The 25,614-nt window shown below is 39.0% G+C and overlaps 1 protein-coding gene and 1 non-coding gene across 6 annotated transcripts in view; both read left to right on the forward strand.

Annotated features, from left to right (window-relative positions):
- UTRN (utrophin) overlaps positions 1–25,614 on the forward strand; it is a 513,165-nt gene that overhangs the window by 369,553 nt on the left and 117,998 nt on the right. For all 5 annotated transcript variants that reach the window (XM_047733710.1, XM_047733711.1, XM_047733712.1 and 2 more), the window contains one exon: positions 9,824–9,980. In XM_047733710.1, coding sequence (XP_047589666.1) covers positions 9,824–9,980 — 157 coding nt within the window. The remainder of the gene's footprint in view (positions 1–9,823; positions 9,981–25,614) is intronic.
- Positions 24,160–24,264, forward strand: LOC125103417 (U6 spliceosomal RNA). The gene has a single exon (XR_007128409.1). It is a non-coding gene; the product is annotated as a U6 spliceosomal RNA (small nuclear RNA).

Consider the following 25,614-nt stretch of genomic DNA (forward strand, 5'->3'; position numbering starts at 1 on the left):
ATTAGAAGAGAGCACAGCAAAAAAATCACAAGGAAGCCTAATATATAAGGAATAGGTGAAGGAAAGGAAAGCCTGCAAAGGAACCTGAGAAGTGGGTGGCCCTGAGGAGAGGAGATCCAGGAGTGTTGTCAAGAGCCAAGGGAGGAGGGGTTTCCAAGGGAGGGGCGTGCCTAGTGGCTGAGGGAGTGGAGTAAGATCAGGGCTACCCAGGCCAGACGCAATGAGAAGGGCTTTGGTAACTTTTGCTGGGATAGTGCTTTGGTTGAGGTGAAAATCTGATCTCAGAGGACCAAAGAGTCAGAATGGGAAGTGGGGAGGTGGAAATAGAACTAAGCTACACAATCTCATTTTCTCAAGTCACTCTGCTGTGAAGGGGGGAGAGAGAGAGAGAGAGAATACATTGCTGTAACTATGTTACTAGATGTAACAGCATTGTAAATGTGTAAGAACTGGAGACCTAAATCTGTACCTCTATTGATTTATCTGTGCTTTCATATAGATCAGATATGCCTCACTGAAGAAGTAAATGATTCAGTCTTCATTTTTAACTTGGGCAAAACAAATTCTAATAGCATTCATTATCACTTTGGTATTTATAAAAGATACATATTTCTTTATACATATATAATGTAAATTTGTAACTCTATGTGGTGATGGGTGTTAACTAGACATATTGTGGTAATCATTTATCAATATATATCTATATTGAATGATTGTGTTGTACACCTGAAGGTAATAGAATGTTATATGTTAATGATATCTTAATTAAAAGAGAGAACACTTTTTTAAAAAAGATAACACAGTTTATTATACTCAGTAATAGGCCCTTGTATAGGAAGCCCAACCTCAAACAGAAGTGGTCCAGGGTAGTGTTTAGTAGTGTTAACCCTTGGAGCTACACCACCTCGGTTCCAACACTGGCTTCACCTCTTAGCAGTTGTGCCACCGTGGACAGGTTACTTAGCCAATATGTGTGTCCTTGTATTGTCAACTAGAGAATAAGAGTAACTTCTTTTAGGGTCATCCTGAATACCTCATTTAATTACCCTGTATAAAGTGCCTAAGACAGTGGCAAACAGTAAGCGCTCAGTAATTGCTAACTGTTATAATATTTTCATGGATTACCATTCTGTTTGGCATTAATCCGTTCAAAAGACATAGAAATTCTCCCTACCTCATTTTTTGGTCTTCATCATTAATGTTGGGAATTTCTGAGAAGGTCCCCAACAAATGGTGTTCATCTATCCTGGCTGGATTCTGAACAAATATGAATAAAAGTATGTCCAAGAGAGAACAACAGTGTCATGTTAATTATTGGCAGAGGCCAGGCTGGAGGAGGTGGCTTAGGGAGAGGGCCCCGTGGGCCCAGTTAGCTGAACCCCAGAATGAGGTGGCGTTACCGGCAGTCATAGAGAAGGTGGTCCCCCAGGTGAGGAACCCTACAAGGAAGAATGAGGAGGAACTCAGTGTTTGCAGGCCTGTTTCAAAAGTCAAGGGTGAGCTGAGCAAAGCATCTGGTTATTCCCTAAATCGATGAATCAGATTCCTCACTTCACCTCTTCAGGGACTGAGAGAGGGGAGGTTGGAGAAGAGGTCAGGAGTGTGCTCAGTGAGAAAGTTCCTCCCCAGGGGGTTGGGTGGCAAAGTGGAGAGAAATATGGAGAGTCAGCCTATCTCCCAGCCCCCTGCCTCCCTCAGTCCTTGCTGAAAACGATGCCTGGTGAGCACGCTGTCACTTTCCATCCCTTTACTCGTTCCTCCCATTCCTTTAAAGCAGTCTGTCTCTACACTGGCTTCTCTTGTGTCCGAATTCAGTTGTATCTTTAATATTTCTGTACACTGTTCCACTCCTTTTCTGTTTCCTTGAAAGTTGGCTTTCCCCTTAGTGACCCTCTTCACTTACAGCTCTCTTTGATAGCCTGTAAGTTTCCCATTTTCCTCAGCTGGCAGCTGGCAGGAATATTTTGGATATTTAATAGCTGCTGCTGGTACCAACTGACTGGAACACCAGCCATCCACTTCCGCCACTGAGCTGCAGACCAGTGGCCACATGGCCACACGGGGATAAGGAAGACGTTGACAGCCGCCTTGCCGTATTTTAGGCATTGCCATTCCATCTCAACAGCTTCTCCTTGGAAGTGGATACTTGCATTACTCTACCCTCTACCATCTTCCTCCTGCTTCCTCCTGCTCTGTAAGACATTCTTCTGCTTTACTCATTGATTGGAGCGTCTGACTTCCCTTTTATTCTTCATTTCTTCCTCAGCTCTCATCCTTGGTGTCAATATCCTTATTGATAATTTTTTTGTATTTTGACTTCCATGTTTCTTTTTACTTTGTCTCTAAGAGGCTTTCTCCCTATTCTGTTTATAAGTCCCACAGACCTGGCCATACCTGGGACTCAGTTAACATCCTGAGATGATCAAGCTCCAGGAGACCAAGGGCAGAGTGTTCTCCAGAGCACACATGTTATTTTCCTACATTCCACCCCGCACATGCATCTGAATACCACTGGTTTTGCCATGTTAGTTCAAGAGGAGCCCTCTGTTGCATCAAATCAGAATTACTTGCAACATCATTGGTCAGTCAGTTCTCCATCACATTAAAGTGATGGTACCTTTCATTAGCTTATTATATACCGGGATCATCTTTATCTTATTACATAACTTTGCATTTTCATCTTGTATAGATGAGTCCTCTACTATATTTCAGGTGGATTGATTAGTGCTCATTTCGGTAGCATGTATGCCAACTAGATTGTCTAAAATGCATGTCCTTTAATATCTCCAGCTGTGCAACTCTTAGATTTTTTTCCCTTCTTCCAAATGTGCCTCCTTTTCTCCTAATCTTTGGTTGTGTAAACCCTTTATCTTTTCAGACACCATCCTCCACTTCTACTCCATTTGGATTCCATCATAAGCCATTCCAGTACTGTAAATTTCCTCTCTCCCTGGAATTTCTTGTTTCCTCCTTTTAAAGCCCTCAGAGGGATAACCAGATTCCTTACTAAGCAAGGAGTCCAACACAGGGCTTGATCCCGGGAGCCCGGGATCATGACTGGAGCTGAAGGCAGACATTTAACCGACTGAGCCACCCAGGCACCCCTCCCTCCCCCATTCTTTTTTTTTTTTTTTTTTTTTAAGATTTTATTTATTTACTTGACAGAGATCACAAGTAGGCAGAGAGGCAGGCAGAGAGGGGGCGGGAAGCAGGCTTTCCGCTGAGCAGAGAGCCCGATTCGGGACTCGATCCCAGGACCCTGAGATTACAACCTGAGCCAAAGGCAGAGGCTTAACCCACTGAGCCACCCAGGTGCCCCTCTCTCCTCCATTCTTGATTCTCATCTTCCTAGTGTTATACAAGAAAGTGAAAAATGATGACAGTTCCATAATTTGACCCTTTCTACTTAAAATTGGTATTATGATTCTGAATGATTTTCTCTCATATTTACCACCATCTCTATTTTGTAAAGATTTTGCTTCCTCGTTAGCACCCCAAAACTCTCCCTTTGCTGTGTCTTTCCTTCATTCTTTTCTGAGAATGAGGCCATTTGATATATGCTTCTTCTGTACATTCTATATTTCAAATGGTGCTTTAATTGTGCTAAAGTCAATATTGTCATGGCATTGCTCTAATTTATCATCATTTTTAGAGAATGTCTGCCAAATATTATAATAACAGCTAATATTTATTGAATATCCATGTGCCAGACCTACAGTAAGTGCTTTACAGGCATTACCTTTTTTGACTATGGTGTGGTCATTGGAATTATGTAATAACCTAAGACTGAACACCTTGGGTTAATATCTTAAATATTATTTCACGGTCTTTTTGGATAACTTTGATAAGACTTTTAAATACTGAAGTCTAGTGTGTGAAATATTCTTTGCAATCTAAAAACAATATATACAAATATATATTTCATTTATATTGACAGAAGAGAAAATAGCTAATAATTTGAAATGTCATCTAGAAGATGGGCTCTTAGAAAATTTGACAATACTTTTTACTCCCTGAAAAAAATATGAATTGGAAATAAATTCAGTAATGTGAATGACATGGCCTAAGTTTTTTTGTTAGATTTATTTAATTTAAGATTACGTTAGTTAAAATCTACTTATCAGCTTAATGATGTTTAATAGAGATTCTTATTAACATATGGTTTCAAAGGCCAGTGAAATTGTAAAATCTAATGAAAACAGAGTTCAAAGATAAAATTCTATCTTTCCTTTCTTTTATGAGCCTGTTAAAAATTCAGGGCACCCTTTTAAGAGCCCTTAGAGAAGATTAACCTTTAACATCATGACTACATCTAATGTTATCACATTCTACAATGTCACTGACACCACTTTTAGCCTTAACCAGTTGATTTTTCTAACCGTATTGTAAAACTACTAACATTTCCTTTTCTCAAGTTGAATAGAGGAAGATACGGCCCCTCTCTTCTTTCCTTTCCTGCTCTGGTTCAGCAGTTTCTGATGGCACTTTCTGAGAAGGTAGAAATGTTCTGTCTCTGTGCTATTTGGTGTGGTAGCCACGAGCCACAGGTGGCATACGGAGTACTTGAAATGTGGCTAGTGCAACTGATGGCATGAATTTCAAAATCTATTTCATTAACTTGAGTTTCAACGGAAATATCTGTATGTCAGTGTTGGCAACCATATTGGAAGCATGGCTTTGGTGCTCTTTTCAGCACACACTGAATTCCTCTTTCTTCTAGTCATCTTTATTACTTTTCTGGGAGCAGAAATAACTCCTTTTACTATAACTGGTTATTCTTACACTAATAAAGGTATTTGCTTTCATTATAACTTGATTTATAATCTATGGGCTTTACCATAAACGAAAAATAAATTTCATTTGTCATAAAGATGCCACATTGGACATTTAATTCTGTGCATTCCTTATGCGCTGGGGATAGAGTGCATTTGTTCCCTTAATTTGGGTCATTGTATTCTTTGATGGACCTACTTTGCAATTGGATCTTCACTTGTCTATAAGTATGTGTGGGCCATTTCTGTCTCCCATCTTAAATGCTGCCCCTAATGAAAGCAGTGGAGTGGAAAGACTTTAGACTTCAGTTTGGATCCCAAATTCTTTCCTTAAGCCATTTTCTTTCTTCTCCGAGCTGTGGTTCCCTCAGAGAACTGTTGTTAGGTTTCTTATATCAGAGCATATTTGGTGAACTTGCCTTTCTCCCACCTTGGTCCCAGGGCTTTTTAGTTTGGAAACCATGTAGTGCCTGATAATCAGTGTAAGTGCTCCGTAGATGTTTGTTTGGGGTGAGTAAGTGGAAAGCTGTATTTTATTTTTATATGTGCTCCTGCTGGCTCACTCACACTGTTTGCTCTCTTTTTCCTAGCTGTATATTGGGAGAATGATTAAAAACTTCTTTGAAGAAACATTGAAAAGTAGAGGCTTTAGTGATTTATTTATTTTAGAGAGAGAGTGTGAGCAAGGGGAGGGGCAGAAAGAGGTGGAGAGAGAGAATCTCAAGCAGACTCTGTGCTTAGCTTGATGTGGGGCTCAATCTCATGACCCTGAGATCATGACCTGAGCTGAAATCAAGAGTGGGACACAATCTGCTGAGCCACAAGGGTGCCCCAAGACTTTTGTGATTTCAAATAGATATTAATTTACAGTTTCCTCCATGTTATATTTGAATGATAGGGTACCATTTTTATGGGTCCCTACCTTCTACGAAGTTCTTATATAGTTTTAAAAAAAAAGTGGGTCACTTAAAAATGTGTAGAGACTTGTAAAATAAATGATTTGGTATAATGAGAGCTAACTTATATAAAGCACATTCTGTAGTAGAGATCATCCTAGGTTGATACATCCAGTGAAAGTATTTCTACTTTTGCACTTTCGAAAGCCCATGTTCTGTATCTGAAGAATAAACCGAAACAGTGAGAATTAGGATAATATAAGTCGGTTATCCAGAATGTGAGTGCTCGTAGATACGAGTTAAAGAAATGTTCTGAGATTTTGAAAATATGATTGATGACTGACTGGTTGTCTTTAGTTGTGAGGAAGGGGAAGCTTTAAAATGTTCAGAGTAAAATTGAGAAAGTGCAAGTACACCAAAAACAAGTTTAAGGTTTCTACTTACAAAACATTCGACCCAGTGCCCAAGAAAAGGCTTTCATCTTGAAAGGTGAAAGAATTATGGGCGCCTGGGTGGCTCAGTGGGTTAAGCCGCTGCCTTCGGCTCGGGTCATGATCTCAGGGTCCTGGGATCGAGTCCCGCATCGGGCTCTCTGCTCAGCAGGGAGCCTGCTTCCCTCTCTCTCTCTGCCTGCCTCTCTGCCTGCCTCTCTGTCTACTCGTGATCTCTCTCTGTCAAATAAATAAATAAAATCTTTAAAAAAAAAAAAAAAGAAAGGTGAAAGAATTAAATTGAAACTAGAACACTGAAGACTACTACGGAAGCATGCATTTATTTGGGCATATGGTAGTAATCCACTGAACACATAGTTATAATCTACTGGAGAATAACCAGAGCAGATTTTCCAGGCAAAGATTCTGCCAGATTTCAGCTTGCTTTTTAGGATGGAAAAAGGAAGATGCAGAGAAGTACGTACACCAGTGTTACCTCATTTATTTCAAAGTCACTTCAGTATCTCTCTATAAAAAGCATTGCCTTCGTCTTTATGAAAAGTCCTGCAGGTGCTGAATGTGATAGATTTCAGTGATCGGTTTCATTATTTTATGCAGTCAAAAGAGTTAATTACATTAGGGGGAAAAACATTTGCATGCTCTTCAAAACGATGAGTATCTGTAACCAGATTTCAAAGGAATGTAACATCTGATTTAGTTATTGATTAAAGAGTTAAGCTATAGACATTGAAGAAGCAGGATCAAATAATCTAAAGGTCAGGGTATGTGTTTTGCACACAGAGACACTCAAGCACATCTTGAATAACTAAAGGCCACTGATGTCTAGCTGTCATTTTTTTTTTTTTGCATTTAAAAATACTAGAAAGAAATTGCAACACCTCCGTCAAATGTATTTATGACAAAATGATTTGTAACTGGCGGAGTTTTCAGTTAATATAATTGAAATTATTTAGTTCTGCTCTGTGACAAGTAAAATTACTGTTTATCATGGATAGGTAATTACATATTTGGCCTAAAATTAATCAATATGAACACAGAAAAGCTGGCACTCATGCAGAATCAAGATCTAATTAAAGCAAAATTTTGTAAAGTGAGGTCAGTCGTACCACCTGTAGAATGAATAGAAAAGATTATAATGCAAAAGAATAGAACAAACTTTTTAATCATAACAATTCTCGAAGAATTATAAAATGCCTCAGACTTCTTTCTGTATCTACAAATAATTTTTTTATTATTTCATATCTAACTTTTTTGAATAAGATATATAATTTTAGGGTTTGAATAGTTTGTTTTATATTAGCCAGCTGACAACCAAACTATAAACATATTGCAAAATAACTGGCCTTTTGTATGTGACCGCAAGTTGGTTCATGGTATTTCAGGGATATTCAGAACTCTATCTTTTTTTTAGTCAAGAACATTGGCTGATAGACCATGGTCACTACTTTATGAACTAGAGATGAGCTAGAGATCAGATTGTTTTTCTGAAAACATTATGAACTTTTAAACAAAGACAGGATATCATTGAATGTCTGTTGCTGGAATACCACCTAGTGTGATCAATGGGAAAATACTTGTTTGGATTAACTATAGCAGAACTCTCTAAGCTTTAGGAACAGAGGCTCAAGTCAATCAGATGTCCAAAAAGGAAATTACTGATAAGACTGAGGGACAGTAGTGGCTGTCCCTGGTTGACTGGTCTCCTATTACTCAGGGAAGGAGCAGTTTTGTGGAAGGGGTGATCCTGATGCCAATGTCAAGGTGATAGCTAACTGAGAGGCTGTGAAACCTGGTCTACAGAGATTTCTTGTACCTGAAGTTGCCCCAAATGAGTCTTTTTTTTTTTAAGATTTTATTTATTTACTTGACAGACAGAGATCACAAGTAGGCAAAGAGGCAGGCAGAGAGAGAGGAGAGAGGAGGAGGCAGGCTCCCCGCTGAGCAGAGAGCCCGACACGGGGCTCTATCCCAGGACCCTGGGATCATGACCTGAGCTGAAGGCAGAGGCTTTAATCCACTGAGCCACCCAGGCGCCCACCCCAAATGAGTCATCTTTGGTCATCATGTCTTTAGTCTTTGGAATTTGGTGTGTAACAAGGCTTAGGTCTATTTCCATCAGCCCTGCACCTCTCAGTCTGAAAGGTCAAGGTAATTCCATGTTACACAGTGGAGTACTTAAATCCACTTTCACTGTCTGCCCCCGAGGGGCGTGCAAGGTTGAGTAAATGCTGACTTCTAGAGTCCCTGGACTTCTTTCTGACTGATCCCCCTTTTCAGATTCAGCCCGTGACGTGTGGGCTTGAGACTGGCTGAGTGGGCTTTCTTCAGGGCCCCAAATTTGTGCTTTTATTTGCATTTCTGTTCTTAAGGGCTTTTACTCTTATCGGAATCTTAAATCGCATAAAAATGTATTTCTAAAACATGGTTTCCTGCATAGAATGTTCATAATTTAAGAATCTGAAGGTACTTTTCTGTACTAAAACCAGAAATTCTTATTGAACCACCTTTAGATCAGAGAGTATGAAGTACTGTAATCGATTACTTTGCCCAGTTGTTTTCTATTCACAGTAGACATTTTTCATGGACACCAGTCAGTCTTAAGACAAATAGCATTCTATCCAAGCAATGGCTAATTGTTTCCCAACTTTTTGAGGTAAATATTAGTGACATTCTTTCAGTAAATTATTGAGTTTTAAGGGAAATTAAGACAGTAATTTCCTTTCCTAAAAAAAATTAATTCACTCTTTTAGAACTAAAATTAACACGGGCCTGTTGTACATAGTCAATTAGTACATAAATATATAAAAATTGAGTGTTTGGGACGCCTGGGTGGCTCAGTTGGTTAAGCAGCTGCCTTCGGCTCAGGTCATGATCCCAGCATCCTGGGATCGAGTCCCACATCGGGCTCCTTGCTTGGCGGGGAGCCTGCTTCTCCCTCTGCCTCTGCCTGCCATTCTGTCTGCCTGTGCTCGCTCTCTCTCCCTCTCTCTCTGACAAAAAAAAAAAAAAAAAAAAAAAAAAAAAAAATTGAGTGTTTACTGTGTTTTCAGTAGTAACCCCATCTAATATGTATTATTCCAAACATGTTATATGCATATAGTTTCTTTCTGTTCTTCTCTCAGTCCCTGTCTTCATATATGTGGATAAAAGAAGAAGAAAATTATATCTGTGTGTGCATATAAGCTATACATAAGCTACTGAAACTTGCTTTTATAATTTTACATTATATCATGGACATCATCTTGAAAGACTCATGTTTATGCCTTTGTGGAATGTAGTTATCTGTTTTAAATTTTGATAGATATTATTAGCATATCTGTATATCTTATCTTCTTCAAAATAACTGTTTCTTTTTTTTTTTTTTTTAAAGATTTTATTTATTTATTTGACAGAGAGAGATCACAAGCAGGCAGAGAGACAGGAGGAAGCAGGCTCCCTGCTGAGCAGAGAGCCCGATGCGGGACTCGATCCCAGGACTCCGAGATCATGACCTGAGCCGAAGGCAGCGGCTTAACCCACTGAGCCACCCAGGCGCCCCAAAATAACTGTTTCTTATGGGATTTTTTTTTTTTAAACAAAGAGTGAGCCTCTTTCTGGGATGTGAACATTAGTTAGTCATACAAGGTTATCAGTCTAAGGGAAGATATATAATATTTGAACTCAATTCAGACTTCTGAATGTGGTCCATTCTGTCTCTCAACAGGGCCCATTTGGAGGCCAGTGCGGAGAAGTGGAACAGGTTGCTGACATCTTTAGAAGAACTTATCAAATGGCTGAATATTAAAGATGAAGAGCTTCAAAAGCAAATGCCCATTGGAGGGGATGTCCCAGCCTTACAGCTCCAGTATGATCACTGTAAAGTAAGTTGACCACATACGGTGGGGATCTTTTTAAATTTTTAAATTTTTAAATTTTTGTTTATTTTCAATTAGCCAACATATAATACATCATTAGTTTTTGATGTAGTGTTCCACAGTTCATCAGTCGAATATAACACCCGGTGCTTATCACGACACATGCCCTCCTTAATACCATCCCCTGTTGACCCCATCCCTCCACCCTCCACTCCCGTCTATAAGCCTCGGTGTGTTTGATTCATTTTGATTTTGGCAAAGTAAATGCTTAAAATTCTAGATAAATACCTGAGTTGAAGAAATCAACACAGGATTTCACCCTTACCTCCCATTTCTTTTATTTATTTATTTATTTATTTATTTATTTATTTATAGATTTAATTTATTTGGGGAGAGAGTGTGAGCAGGGGGAAGGGCCATGGGAAAGGGATAGAATCCTCAAGGAGACTCCTTGGTGAGTGTGGAGCCTGATGCAGGGCACAGTCCCAGGACCCCGAGATCATGACCTGAGCTGGAACCAAGAGTTGGACGCTTAACTGACTGAGCCACCCAACCGCCCTCCCACCCCCCATTTCTAACTGTCAGTATTTAGACACTTAATTTAAGTTGCATGTATTACTTCCATTTGTTTCAAATTAATTTATCTCTTCATATTCAATTAAGTTTTTTCAAACATTAAAGATCTCTAAAGCATCCTATTATTTTTAGAGTATCCTAACACTTATCCAACTTTCTAATAGATTTTTAAATACTAACATATTCTATTAGGGACATTTTTTTTACTACAAGTGACATTTTTTTTACTACAAGTGAGTCTCAAATTCAGAAGGCATAGAGTTATAAAGAATTTCAGATTATCTTGTTTATAAAAATGGAAGTGAAAAGGACCTGTAGGTGTAAGAATATGGAATAAAGTCTTAAAGCAAATGAGGACCAACGTATTTACGTCATTTTATATGTTTTATTTTTCTGAACTTAGACCTTTTTTTGAGTTGCATTTTTATTCTGCTCAAATTTCTGTCTCTATACAAATTTATACTTTTACTCTGAGAAACAGATATGCTGAAATGTTATCAACGAACAAGTTAATTCTTAGAAGTTTGTATTATTTAAATTCTCTGCCCTACGAACTTTCTATTTTTTTTTAATATTCTTTCATTCCCATTTTCTCATGTACTGTACATTGGCTTGTTCTGCTATATATATATTTTTTACTCTTCACATGCAATGCAGGTTCTCCTTCTAAATCTGTACATTTTAATGTGACCTTAGAATTATATTCCCATTGGAAAAGCCACAACAGTAACGCTTGCATCTTCTAAAGGAAGAAAGGAAGATGTCATCTAGGTAATAAATTTGCTTCAAAATGATAAGACCTTGAAATTTGTTTTACTTTGGGCCCTTGTGACTAGGTTGTTCAAATTACCATTTGGGTAAATTTTCCCTTTCTGCTTGAAAAGAGACTGTGATAGAGAAATAGTTCTAAGAATAGAAAAAAGAAGATAGTGGTGGAATATAAAATGCAAAATAATCCTAACAACAACAACAACAAACAATGATAGAAGATTTTAAATCATTGGTTTAGGAAAATCATGTTTCTCCTTTTTTCAGCTTTCCTTTCCTTTAATTATTCATATGTGTTTTTTGTGGATTTAGATGATGAAATAGAATAATACAAAGCTCTTCCAATGGAAGTTCTCTATTAGGGAATAAAATCTGCTTGTGACCATGTTCTGCTAGTTTTGATTAAAACCTAATTTTTCAGGCATGAAATGATTTTCCTCTTCTGACCTTAGCAAGTAAAGTGCACATCAGTATTTCCAGTAAGTGCTGCCTGTGTTCTTTCTAAGCCCTCCTCCGAGCAAGGTCAGCCTGATTTAGGCTGTTTCACTTAGAGGGCAGTGGCTCTGCACCAGCCCTTTAGGCCCAGGCATTTAGATAATAAAGATAATACTGATAGTGATGCTGATGATCTCATTGATTCATCCATTCAGCAAGTATTTATTGAGTGTGTAATACATGCCAGGCACTATTCTAATCATTGATGAGTCAACAACAAAGATAATCTTCTTGCCTTAGTCCGTGTAGTAAGAGACAGACACCAGACAAGCATAAAATATATAATATGTCCCATGGTAGGAAATGCTATGAAAAAGGTAAAGCAAGGTCAAGGAGAGAGAGAGAGCGAGAGAGAGAGAGAGAGAGAAGGGAGAGTATAAACAGCAGAGGCGCTGTTTTATGTGGAGAAGGTCAGGAAAATGCCTGGTGGTTTTTGAGAGGAGAACCGATGCAAATGTGAGGCAGGAAGTAATGCTGCTCCCTGGGGAAGACAGCGTAGAGGAAAGGGGTAGATACACCAGGCCACAGAGGCTGCAGTGTTCTGGTCATATCTGAGGAATAGCATGGATACCAGCATTGTTGAAACACTGGAAGTCAAATAGAGAGGTAGGAACTGAGGTTGTTCTGGAGGCAGGGGGAAGGGGTTGAAATCACACAGGTACTTGAAAGCCCTTTGGAAGGGCTTGGCTTTCACTCCAAGGGAGATGGGAAACCGTGGAAGGTTTTGATAATGATAATGCTGTGATTGACTTATATTACACAGATGACATTATGAAGAATAAAAAATAGAGGGGTTCAGGAATGTATTTCAGTAATCCAAGAGGGGGGATGGTGATGACTTAAACAAAGGTATAAAGGGAGAGGTAGAAAGTAACTGTTTTCTGAATATATTTGGGAAGAAGTAACAGGATGTGTTCATGGGTTGGAAATGTGGACTGCCTGAGAAAGAGAAAGACTTATAGTGGCAGGAATCAGAGGTTTTTGGACAAAGCAAATGGGACAGTGCCTGGAGGGAGAATGTGGGTCAAGTAGTCAAGTAATGACTTTATAAGAATGAGGACAAATTCTACATGTTTCTATGTTGATGGGAATGATCTTGTAATGTGGGAAAAGTTAATGATGCAGGAGGGAGATTACCAGGTAGGGGATGGGATAGGATCCAGGGTACAAGTACAGCATTGATCTCAGGTAGGAGGGCAGAGAGATCATCTGGTTTAACAAAGGTAGGTTTGTAGGTTTGTGCATGGGAACGTTCACATGTCCTCTTTTGATTGCCTCCGTTTTCTCAGTGAAATAAGGAGCTAGGTCACAACTGAATACGAGAAGAAGGAAGATGATGTGGAGGTTTGGGAAATGAGGAGGCAGAAAATATAGTCTAGAAGTGGCTGAGTTAAACAAGGAACAGAATGTACAAGAAGACCGCGGGGCAGTGCTCATGAATTTAAAGTGAGAACAGCCAATGTGAATGCTTTTCTTTGTCCATGTTGAGTTGCCTCACTGAAGATAAGGAGTGAATTGGAAAGTTGAATTGAACTAAGCACATGAGATGGGGGAAGAGAGGGGCAAGCGGGTTACAGAAATATAAGGGAGCTATGGTAGTGATGGCACATGGAATCGGGGCTGGGGAAAGGGAGATCTGAGGATATCAGAGAGGTGAGGGACAGTAAAGTGATGTTAGAACTCAATGAGTGGGACATAGCAGGGGGGCTGAGACATCATTCAAATTGGGGAACTGGGGAGGGGCACAAACTGTAATGAAGCTGGTTGTAGTCAGAGAAGGGGTGCTAGAGGGGGCTTTTATTGTTAATGACAATCTCCAGTGTCTTTTTGTGGGAGTGAGTTGCACAGGTAGGGTGGAGAACAGGGTCCTTTGGGAGGAGTAGATAAGGAGCTGAGAGGTGGAGTTAGCTGCAGATCATCTGCAAGACAGCAAAATCACCAGGACCAAGAGAGAGAGCCTGATATCAAAATGATAATTATGAGAAGGAAGGGTGATGGTGGGATAGGTTGGGATTGGTGTAGTTTCGAAAAATGGTGTTTTCTTTTCACATTCCTTTTATCTTTTGAGTCTTACACCCTTAGTTGGGGATGAGGGAGAGGAGTAGTATAAACTGGATATAGTTTAGCACTGCTTTCTAAATTTCTAGTGCCTGCTATTAGATTTTCCTTGGGTTACTATTGTGTGTTTATCACAGCTGCCATCACTTAGCACACTGTTACTTAACCCAGACTACTGCTAATGGATGTTCTTGATCAGTAAGGAGGACTTATCAGGAGTTTCCATTTAATGGTCTGTACTTCTTTGAGTTTATATTAGAAAGTTTATATGAATAGCACTGATTGAGTTTCTGAGTGTGGGGCCAAGGGGCTTCTCCCCTCATTGTTATACCTTCACTGGAAATAATCCTTTGTGGAATTTCATGTTGACTGTAGGTTCTGGAACATGATACTTTATTGTGATCTGTCATGGTCTGCCTTACAATTTATCAATGATCTAAAACTACAGGCTTTCTTTTTTTTTTTTTTTTTTTTTTTTTTTTTTTAATTTTTTTATTTATTTATTCGACAGAGAGAGAGAGAGAGAGAGAGAGAGAGATCACAAGTAGGCAGAGAGGCAGGCAGAGAGAGGAGGAAGCAGGCTCACCGCCGAGCAGAGAGCCCGATGCGGGGCTCGATCCCAGGACCCTGAGATCATGACCCGAGCCGAAGGCAGAGGCTTAACCCACTGAGCCACCCAGGTGCCCCTAAAACTACAGGCTTTCTTACTGTCATCTATTATTAATGTTTTGACACGAGCTACATTTTTAGCTCTGAGAATTGAGTAGCTTCTCATGCCAGAAGTAATTTATGGAAGAGATTTCCAAGTAAAGTTGGTGGAGGTGTGTGTTCGTTTGCGAGGACCTCCATAACAAAACACCTTAGACTGAGTGATAGAAAAGAAATTAATCTTCTCACAATTCTGGAGGCTGGAAGTCTGAGATCAAGGTGTCTACAGGGTTTATTTTTTTCTGAGGCCTCTCTCCTTGTCTTGTGGATGGTCATCTTTTCCCTGTGTCTTCAGCTGGCCTTCCCTCTATGAGTGTCTGTCTTCTAAAACTGCTCAAAATGCCCTCTTTTTATAAGAACACCAGTCATACTGGATTAGGGCCGACCCTAATGACCTCGTTTAATTTAACTATTTCTTTAAAGACCTTATTTCCAAATGCAGTCACATTCTGCCAAAAGTAACCTTCTTTCCCAACTGTCAAGTATAATGTTTCTAATCACTATACATTATTATAGAGAGGGCAAATCACTATGCATTAGTACTATTAGGGCATTTGTTTGTTTGTTTATTTATTTATTTAAGACTTTATTTGACAGAGACAGAGAGAGATCACAAGTAGGCAGAGAGGCAGGTGGCAGTGGGGTTTGGGGTGGGTGGGGAGCAGGCTCCCTGCTGTGCAGAGAGTCTGATGCTGGGCTTGATCCCAGGACCCTGAGATCATGACCTGAGATGAAGGCAGAGGCTTAACCCATTGAGCCACCCAGGCATATTAGGGCAGTATTTAAAGGCACAACATCTACCTGTGGTTATTTACCTTTCTTAGCAAACTTTGCCAGTCATAATCATTGAATAAGTCTAACCTCAGCCTTGCCAGTGTTCTAACTTAAATTCTGTAAATTATCTCTAATCTTTTCTTACATTTAAAATCCCTTTGGGTGTACATGTGGTTACTCTATTTCAGGACAGCTTTTTCTTTCCATGTCCTTGGAGAATGTCTTTCACCCCTGCCTTCAGATTTTTTTATGAAGAAAAATAAAACCTTTATTTAGAATTAGAATTATCAATGATTAGAACTGGAAGAGGCCCAAGAAATAGTTCAGTCCTATCCCCTTATTGATAGTGGAAGAAAATGAGAGCCATGGTGTGTTTTGATGAAATCTGAGTTTTCTTCTCTCCTTTCCTTTCTCACTTCCAAAAATCCTTATCATTTGCCCACATGTCTGGTGGTTTCTAGGACAGCAGAGAGACACGGATACACAGAATAGACACAGTCCCTGTCTTCATGGCATTTAGTCAGGTGAGGGCCTGTGCCTGCCCTTCTCAAACTTACAGTCCCTGTTTCTTCCCTGTGTTACTAGAAATCATTTCCAGCAGGAGTTGTGGCTGACCTGTGCACTGCACATTGCTGTCCCAGATCTTTGGTTGTCTGCCCAGATATCCATTTCTCTAACCCCCAGCTTCAGTCCCTTGGTGCTAACTCGAGCCTGCTATCAGTTCTTGTATGCTTTCCTTACTGATCTTTTCTGTTTAAGAGATTCTGTAACTCCTTTGAATTATAACATGATGACGTAGCTTTAAACAGAACAAAATAATCTTTAAACTATTTCTTCACTGGTACATTAGCATTAAATTTAGGTGACTTTTAGTTTTTTTCTGTTATTATAAACTATTTTTTTCTAACTTCTTGCTGTTTTTGGTCTTTAATTGTCATAATAAAGTTTAAAAGATCTCTTTAATTTTATTTATTTATTTATTTATTTTTTTAAAGATTTATTTATTTATTTATTTATTTGACAGAGAGAAATCACAAGTAGGCAGAAAGGCAGGCAGAGAGAGAGGAGGAAGCAGGCTCCCCGCTGAGCAGAAAGCCCGATGAGGGGCTTGAACCCAGGACCTGGGATCATGACCTGAGCCGAAGGCAGTGGCTCAACCCACTGAGCCACCCAGGCGCCCCAGATCTCTTTAATTTTAAAGAACTCTTGCTTTATAGCTTTAAAGTACATAGTTAGAATCAACCAAAATCAACCCTTAAATGGCTTGATACTAATATATTAGGCAGGGTTTTTTTTGATTCTTAAAATTTCCCCATAGAAAGAGTGGGACCTTGTATTTGATTTCTGACCTAAATATCTCTTCTTACAGATAGCTGTCTGGATTACTTTATTTTGAACAATGCAGTAGTGTGTCAGACTAATGGGACCTAATATCTTCATTCTAAATTAGAATATCTAGAGATTCCCAGATGGATTTTTTTTAAAGGAGACAAAGTAATTTAACAGTGATTTGCTTACTATTTTGGGAGCTATGATCTCATAAATGCAAGTCTTGAATGTCATTGTACACAAGTCTTTTCAAGATCAGCTTAAAAAGCAATATGACATGACTTTCTGTTGTGGTCACACATGCACATTCACAAGATGCATTAGAAACCACCCATGCTGACGTCCCACAAATGAGCACTCAAGTTTTACATTAAAGTTTCCAGTGGCTTTACATACAAAGGGAAGAACAAAGCTAGGTCTCCACAGGTGGGTGTGGGCTTACTGTGTGCTAGAAAACCACTACGTGACTTAAAAGCTGCTTCCAGGGATGTCAAACTCTGATGTCAAAGACTTACGTGACACATTTGAATAAGATATTTCCAAGTAGACATCTGACTACTTTAAATGTCAGCACTTTATCCTCAGCACTTTATGAAGTTGAGTGAAAATCTTTTTCGGCTCTTCCCCTCTGGAGAGTGGTGTATTAGGCTCTATTTGGAGGCACCTTCTGTTGAGACCTTCTATACAAAGTTAGTGAACTAGCTCCTGGGCTTAGGTAGACGTGGTTTCGGTGCTCCCCTCCCCCACTTGCGAGCTCTGTGACGCTCTGGAGCAGATTGTCCCATCCCTTCAGTCCTGTTTCTGAGCATCAGCTTAGATAAACCACTTAGCCGAGTACATTTAGTAAATGCTCAGTAAACAATGTCTGGTTGGAGTCCTTTAAACCAGGACCTATATTTTCTAGTGTATTTTCTTTTACTTGTTCTGTGTCCAAATTTTTTTTTAAAGGTTTTATATATTTATTTATTTATTTGACAAAGGGAGACACAGCAAGAGAGGGAACACAAGCAAGAGGAGTGTGAGAGGGAGAAGCAGGCTTCTAGCTGAGCAGGGAGCCCGATGTGGGGCTTGATCCCAGGCCCTGCGATCATGACCTGAGCTGAAGGCAGATGCTTAACAGCTGAGGCAACCAGATGCCCCTCAAATTTTTAATATTTCCTCAGATTCATGATGTTTGGGCGATTGCAAGTTCTGACGTCATAACTTACGCTTACTATTTTTGCCTATTGATGGCTTCCGAGATAATTTAGACAACTCAGGAAATGGGATGAAGTCATTGAAACAACATGTTTGAGAATTTATATGGGATAAGATATGAGTCTAGAAACTGCAAGATGATTAATTTCTTGTTCTTAATAAAAGAAAACAGCTTATCATGGAAAGGCCAAGCTCGTAAGACCCGTCTGTATGCCCTGCTTTAGTTAACTTACCAGAGGTTTATAGGCAAATGATAAATGTTTAACCATGAATCTAATTACCTTTAAATGCAATGTTTGAATGTTCCCATAATCTGTAAATAAAGAAACAGAATTAATGTATATGATCTTACATTTGCATTTGCATGACCTTATCCTGGGTCCAGTCTGTTGAAAACAATGTTAAATGTGCAAAGGGCAATAAGGCTCAGCCTCTGCACTCCAGTGACACATTTTAATAATTTCTCTTCATAGCAGCTCTGCGCTTGTGGCTGTATCCGACGGAATATTACATATTTAAATGTCTAGAGAATGGCTCTGAGACTTTTAGTTAGAATGGTTGTGTAAGGTCATGCTTCAGATCACCTTGTCTGCGTAAACATCTAGGAATCATAGGTAAAATGTAACAATCCCCCCCCCACCGCCGGAAACCAAACATGGCAAAGTTGGGCTCCAGAACACGGCAGACATTCCATAGTCCAGAAACAGCAGAAAAGCAAAGTGGTGAGTAGGGTTGATGGTGCTGGGGAAGAGTCCCAGTCCTGGATACAGAGCAAGCAGAAAGCCCCATAGCAGTCTCTGCTTAAAATTTCTCTCTTACACGTTGAAATGAGTGACTCACAGATTGTTATTTTTTTCTTGTGTAAAAAAAGTGTCCCAGGAACAGATACTATAAAACATCAATGTATTTTGGACCCTTAATTAAATGTTTATACTTTGGATAAGTAGGATATTTTAACCAGTGACTCAGAACATTGATAGCAACAACAATAATGAATACTTTGTTCGATGTCTTAACAGCACACGCACCTAGGAAGACTCATTAAATAATAATAAAAATTAATAATATGTCAAAGGGCTCCGACAGTAAAGCGTTTGGCCCTGGGGGTTGGCACATAGTAAGGAGTGGTGCTTAGATCCTTCCATAACTGCTGGGAGTCTATCTTGATACTTTTCATCATTTTTGTTTTGTTTAAAACTGTCTAGGCTATATGAGTTCTTTTAATTAAATAAAGGTATATTGATACCTATTATTTACCATCTAATAATACTGCCTTGCAGAAGTAGTCCCCCATCACTATCTAGGATTAACTTGTAAAATTAGACAGAGTCACCATCCAATCTTTACAAGTATCAGTTTGTAAACAACACAATTATACGATTTTTTTCTCACATGGGTACATATTTAATATCCTCAGATATCAAAATAAATTACTACTTTAAAACATACAGATTTGGGGGGCACTTGGGTGGCTCATTCATTAAGCGTCTGCCTTTGGCTCAGGTCATGATCCCGGAGTCCAGGGATCGAGCCCTACATCCGTCTCCCTGCGCCACAGGAAGTCTGTTCTCCCTTGCCCTGCTTGTGTTTCCTCTCTCCCTGTCTCTCTCTCTGTCAAAAAATAAATAAAATTTTTAAAGATTTTTTAATTTATTTGACAGAGATCACAAGTAGGCAGAGAGGCAAGCAGAGAGAGAGAGGGGGAAGCAGGCTCCCCGCTGAGCAGAGAACCCGATTCGGGGCTTGATCCCAGGACCCTGAGATCATGATCTGAGCCGAAGGCAGATGCTTAACCCACTGAGCTTCCCAGGTGCCCCGAAAAAATAAATAAAATCTTAAAAATAAAATAAAATAAAATAAGATACATAGATACACATAGTATTTTTAATGATTCTAGAATGTGAGATTATCATTCAATCAACACTTCCTTAGAACGTACCTACAATGCACATCGCATTTATTTGTAATGTTAAGGATTTATTTCAAATTACAAGCTTTAGCCTGGATTAATCGCAGATGCAGTGTTAGCTATTCACCCTGCATTTCATTTTCTACACAGTGTAAATTCTCAGTTACGTGGGGCCAGTTGTCAGAGCTGTGGCACCCTTTCTCCAGTAGAATGCGTGTTTGATTTTAGGGAAGAAAATCACCAAAAATAATTGAAATGTCTAATTCTGGTATAATTTTTTGTAGGTTTAGTCCATGCCCTCAGGGCTCCTCTGTCCTTAATTTAATTCCTCTATTCAAACCTCATTATATAAGAGTCAGGACATTTGGGTCTGAAACTGACTTGCAGAAATACATTTGCAAACTTGCTTACTAAAGTAACAAAATCGAATATTGTCTTTAAATCAGCAACATGCCACCATGAAATTGAGGCTGGTGTTGTGTGTGGGATTGTTCTCCCTACTAAAGTAATCAGAGACTCTACCTGCAAATCTGTAACTTCGAGGTCTTGCTGTATGATGAAATTACCAAATATGGGAGACTGACCTTTCTCTAAACTTGATTAAATTAATTTCTAAGCTCCCCCTCCAGGCTTTGGCACCTCTTTGACTTCCTTATTAAATGCAGAGCCCACTAAGGACTGTGAGTAAAGCTGTCACTTGCATTCCTTCCCAAAGCAGCAGTTCTAGAAGTGAGGCTACACCTATGGGCCACACTCCATTTAATTGTCTGCAGCTGACTTACTTCCTAGCCTGACAGGTGTCATTGGGACTTTACCCCAAAAGTCCATGGAATATCCAAGTTTAGAGGGAAGGGCAAGGCAGCCTTACAGCTGGCACTGTCTGGTGGTGAAATTGAGAGTGGACCGCAAATGTAGCTGGAAGGAGAGGTTTGGGAGACCAAGCAGTTACAGTCCATCCCCTGAATATAACAGCCCATTTCCAATGAATTGCCTCTAGGCATAATTAGCCCAGTTTCATTTTTCTGCCAGTTTATGTATTCATTCAACAAACTTCTGTGTTGCTACTGGTATTTGCCACATACTTTGCTAGGCACCGGGCATCTTTCACTTCGGAAGACTAATTTTGCTGTCAGCGATTTCACCATCTGGCCACAGAGACAGGCTTGAAAAAAGTAACTACATTGGATACCAAAAGCTTGATATTGTGAGCATGAGCCCACGGCCAGGGAAGCCCAGATGAATCAGGATTCTCTGTACTTGGGAAGACTGGGTAAGTCTTCACAGAGCGAGTAGCCTTTGAGCTAAAAAGAGATCTCGGAATAAGAATTCACTAAAGACTATTATCAGAACTCCTGGAAGGAAAATCCTCCAGATTAGTCACGGTATGACTTGGAGTATGCACTAGAGCAAGAGGTATTGCTTACCTTCCTTTTCAATTTTACTTGAAAGAGGAAAAAAATTTCAAGTTCAGCGCCTGATACGGTGCCTGGTGACAATAGATATTAAATATACTTGCCAAATGAAGGAATACATTTATGTGTGCATGTGTTTTAAAATGTGTCGGGAAGAATACTCTTTTATTACTGTGTGAAGCTGGAGGACTCCTATCTTAGTTTTAACATTCATACTTAGTATTCTGATTCAGGCATCATTTTTTATGTCAATGGGGTGGAACCAAAATGAATTTATATATTAAATGTTCATTTAGGGATGTTAACCAAAACTTTTAAAGCTCTATGAAGGAGATTTTTTTTAAAATTTTGTCTGCATACTAATGAAAAGTAAGCCTGTTTTCTTTCCCTTTTCTCATGTAGTTTTATTAGTGCTATCAAATTTAATGACTCTTCTGCCCTTTTTTTGCTGTTATACTATAATGACTTCAGATCCATATATGCTGATTTAGCTTTGAAAGCAAGTTGGGAAGAAAAGTAAATTACATTCTAACAGACTCTCCTTATGTTTGTATCATTTATTTTTTCTGCTTGTATTCTCCAATAAGTAGTTAAGTGTTTCTTTGAAAGCAGAAGCTAAGAAAGCCTGCTGTACCAGCAATACTTCTATTCGTTACAGTGGAGATGACTTGCATCTAGGGCCCGCTTCCTGGGTGTGTGTCTCAGGCTTTATGGGATTACCTAAAGCTCCACTCTTAGAAGGGCCCTGGACTTGGTTGAATGTTCTGCTGCTGCCATCTTGAAATTCTTAGTAACATTTGAACAAGGGGCTCTGCAAATTCTATGGTTAGACATGCTGGCATTAAGAAAACATTAATGTTTATATTTTGACATATGTAAAACAACACTTTTACAATAATGAAAGCCTCTTAAAACTTACTGCAGGCATTCTCTTTGTCACATAAGCCATCCTGAGCCTCCACTCTCACTGTAACTACTTCTGTCTCTGTGTGCTAGTGTCAGCTGCGATGTGACTAGGGATCTATTTTCAGTCCTTCTTTTCCTGTCAACTCACTAACTGTTGCTCTATTCAGTCTCTTTACTTGACTTCTAGGACTGTGCTAGTTTTCTTCCTACCACCCTGGTAGCTCCTTCTCAACTTCTTCTGCTGGGCCTTCCTTCTTTCCTCAACCTCCTAAACTTGGGATGCACCAGGGGCCAGGCTATGCAATTCTCAATGCCCATTCCTTGCTGAACTCGTTCTCTGGTGTTATGTGCCTTCTATATGCCAGTCACTACTGAATTTATATCTCTTTACATGTCATCTCTACTTGGGCATCTGATAGACATCTCCAACTTAGTAAGTCCAAACTGAATTCCTGAACTTGCTGCTCAAAATCATTCTCCCTGATCTTCCCCCATTTCAGTGGAAAGAATTCTATTGTTGCTTAGATAAAAAATTAAATAATCACCTTCAATCTAATCTTTCTCTTATATTCCCTCCATCAGAAAATCTTGTTGGTTCCATGTTCTGGTTACCATCTATTAGGAGCTATAATTGTCAGTCTCTGTTACTCTTTTTTTATAGATTTTATTTATTAATTTGACAGAGAGAGACACAGCGAGAGAGGGAACACAAGCAGGGGGAGAGGGAGAAGGAGAAGCAGGCCTCCCACTGAGTGGGGAGCCTGATGTGGGGCTCGATCCCAGGACCCCAGGATCATGACCTGAGCTGAAGGCAGACGCTTAACAACTGAGCCACCCAGGTGCCCCTGTGTTATTGTTAATACAGTGGCCAGAGTGTTCCTATTCCAATGAATCAGAACTCTGTAGTGGTTTCCTATTTAATTCAGAATAAAAGCCACTGTCCTCAGAATGGTCCACAAGACCCTACATGGTGTGACCTACCTCCCAGTCACACCTTACTCACCTCATTCTTACTATTTTCTCTCGTGAAGTCTGGTTTCAGCCACACTGGCCCCTAGCTGTGTCTTCACCATGTTGTCTTCTGTACTTAGAATGCTCTTTCCCATCTATCCACATGATTAACTCCTCTGTTCTCAAATGTTTCTCCTGTGGCACCTCCCCAATGAAGTCTACACCAGTCAAAACTCCCTTCCCAGTGCACCTAATCTCTGTTACCCTGTTCTACTTTTTTCTTTTTCTGTAACATCTATCATCCTCTAATATAATTACTTATTTATTTTCTGTTGTCTCTTTGTCTGCGCCTGACACATTAGATAATCAATATTCGTTGAATGTTAAATGAATGATATATACCCAAAGATAACATGTCCTTTGATATGATTGTTCCTTTTTTTTTCTCTTTCTTTAGCTCTCTGTAACCCTTTTTTATTCACTCATGTTCAAAAGAATATCCCCTTTTGAAGATATTTCTACTTTGAATAGCTGAATCTTTAATAAAGATTAGCTGACAGAAATGTAAGTAGCACTATTTCCTCAAGAGCTAGAAATAATTTCAATTATATGACATACTTGAAGTTGTAAGAAAATTGATCAACACCATTATACTCTGCGTTTTAGTATGATAGCCCGTTAAGAGGTTACCTTCTTTCTGTTTTAATGTTACCTAAATTATTCAGATCAGGAATTGGGAAGATTTTTGTTAAGGGGGAAAGGATTGCCGTATCTCTAATTGTTGGGATAGCTTTTAAAATGTAGCTTACTTTACCCTCAGGTACTGACTGTTGCTGGGTTCTCTCTTATGGAGAGATTTGACACCTTGAAGGCAGGATGGGTTAAGACTCCTCACAGACACAGGCAGTACCTTAAACACAGGGAATGCCTCATTCAGTAACTCTGTTGTTATGTGTTATATGTTTAGAATAAATCTAGCTTCAGAGAGGTCGTGTGGAAAACATAATGAGCAAGTTTCATGGTTGTTATAGATATAAAAACTATGCTCCTAAAATATGTTTGTAATTACTAATAACGCCATTCATTAAAAGTAGTAATTTGTGCTTGCTTCGGCAATACCTCTACTAAAATTGGAATGATACGCAGAAGGTTGGCTAGGCCTCTGTGCAGGGAGGATATGTAAATTCGTGAAATGTTCCAGATTCTTTCAAAAAATTAAAAATAGAGCTACCATATGATCCAGTAATTCTACTTTTGGGTAATTATCTGAAGACATTGAAAACATCAGTTTGAAGACGTATATGTTTGCCTGTGTTCGTGCACAATAACCAAGATACGGAATCAACCTAAGTGTCCATTAGTAATGAAGATGTGGTATATATACAATGGGATGTCACTCACCCATAAAAAGTGAATTAAATCTTCCTATTTGTGATAACATGAATGGACCTAGAGGGTATTATGCTAAACAAAATAAGTTAGACAGAAAAAGACAAATACTATATGATCTAACATGTGGAGTCTAAAAACAGAACGAATGAAAAAACAGAAACAGACTCATAGGTACGGTAAACTCTTGGTTACCAGAGGGGGGAGGGGTTGGTGGGTGGGTGGAATAACAGGAAGGCAACTAAGAGGTATGAACTCAGAGTTACAAAATGAATAAGTCATGAGTATATAATGTATGGCATAAGGGATATAGTCAATAACACAGTAATATCTTTGTGTGATGATGAAATGGTAATTAGACTTATTGTGGGGATCATTTTGTAATGTATAAAAATATCAAATCACTAAGATATATACCTGATACTAATGGGATGGTGTATGTCTATTATACTTCAATAAAAAATGAAAAATAAATTAATGTAATAATTTGTTCAATGATAAATGAGCTAGATTCCTTTTAGTATTCCTTTCTTAAGAGTATAATTTTAAATTATGAAACTAATATCATTACAGATTTTATAAAATAAAGAACAAAAAATTGGCCTTAAGTTTACCAGTGTAACACAATCATTTTCATGAATATTTTCTTTTTGCATATTTATCTTTCACACAGTTTTAATAGGGGACATAGTTTTTATTCTGTCTTTCTTGCTTAAATATACGTCATGTCTGTTTCTTCATGTTGCTATGTAGTCATTATCATAGTAATTTTTCAAGGTTACATAATGGTCCCTAGTGTGGCCATACCATAGTGAGCCTAAATATTTTCCAGGTGTTAGAAATTTAAATTGCTTTCAAATTTTTAAAATCATAAATAACTTTATAATGAAAACTCTTGTGTTTGTAGCTTTTTCTGGATCATTTTCCTAGGATATATTCTCAAAGGTGAAATTCCTGTTTCACACAATATGAACATAGTAATGAGTCTTGATGTATTGCCAACCGACTTTCCCAAGTGATTGAACCAATTTTCCGCCTCTAGCAATGTATGAAAGTGAAGTTTCACTGCGCCCTTGCCTGTGATTTCTCATTTTCCCCCCTCTTTCCTTGAACCTTGTATTGTTAGCATTAAAATGCTGGTATCCCATAACAGGGTGGAAATTCAGAA

The sequence above is a fragment of the Lutra lutra genome, chromosome 6 (genome assembly GCF_902655055.1).
Source record: "Lutra lutra chromosome 6, mLutLut1.2, whole genome shotgun sequence".
NCBI classification, from domain to species: domain Eukaryota; kingdom Metazoa; phylum Chordata; class Mammalia; order Carnivora; family Mustelidae; genus Lutra; species Lutra lutra.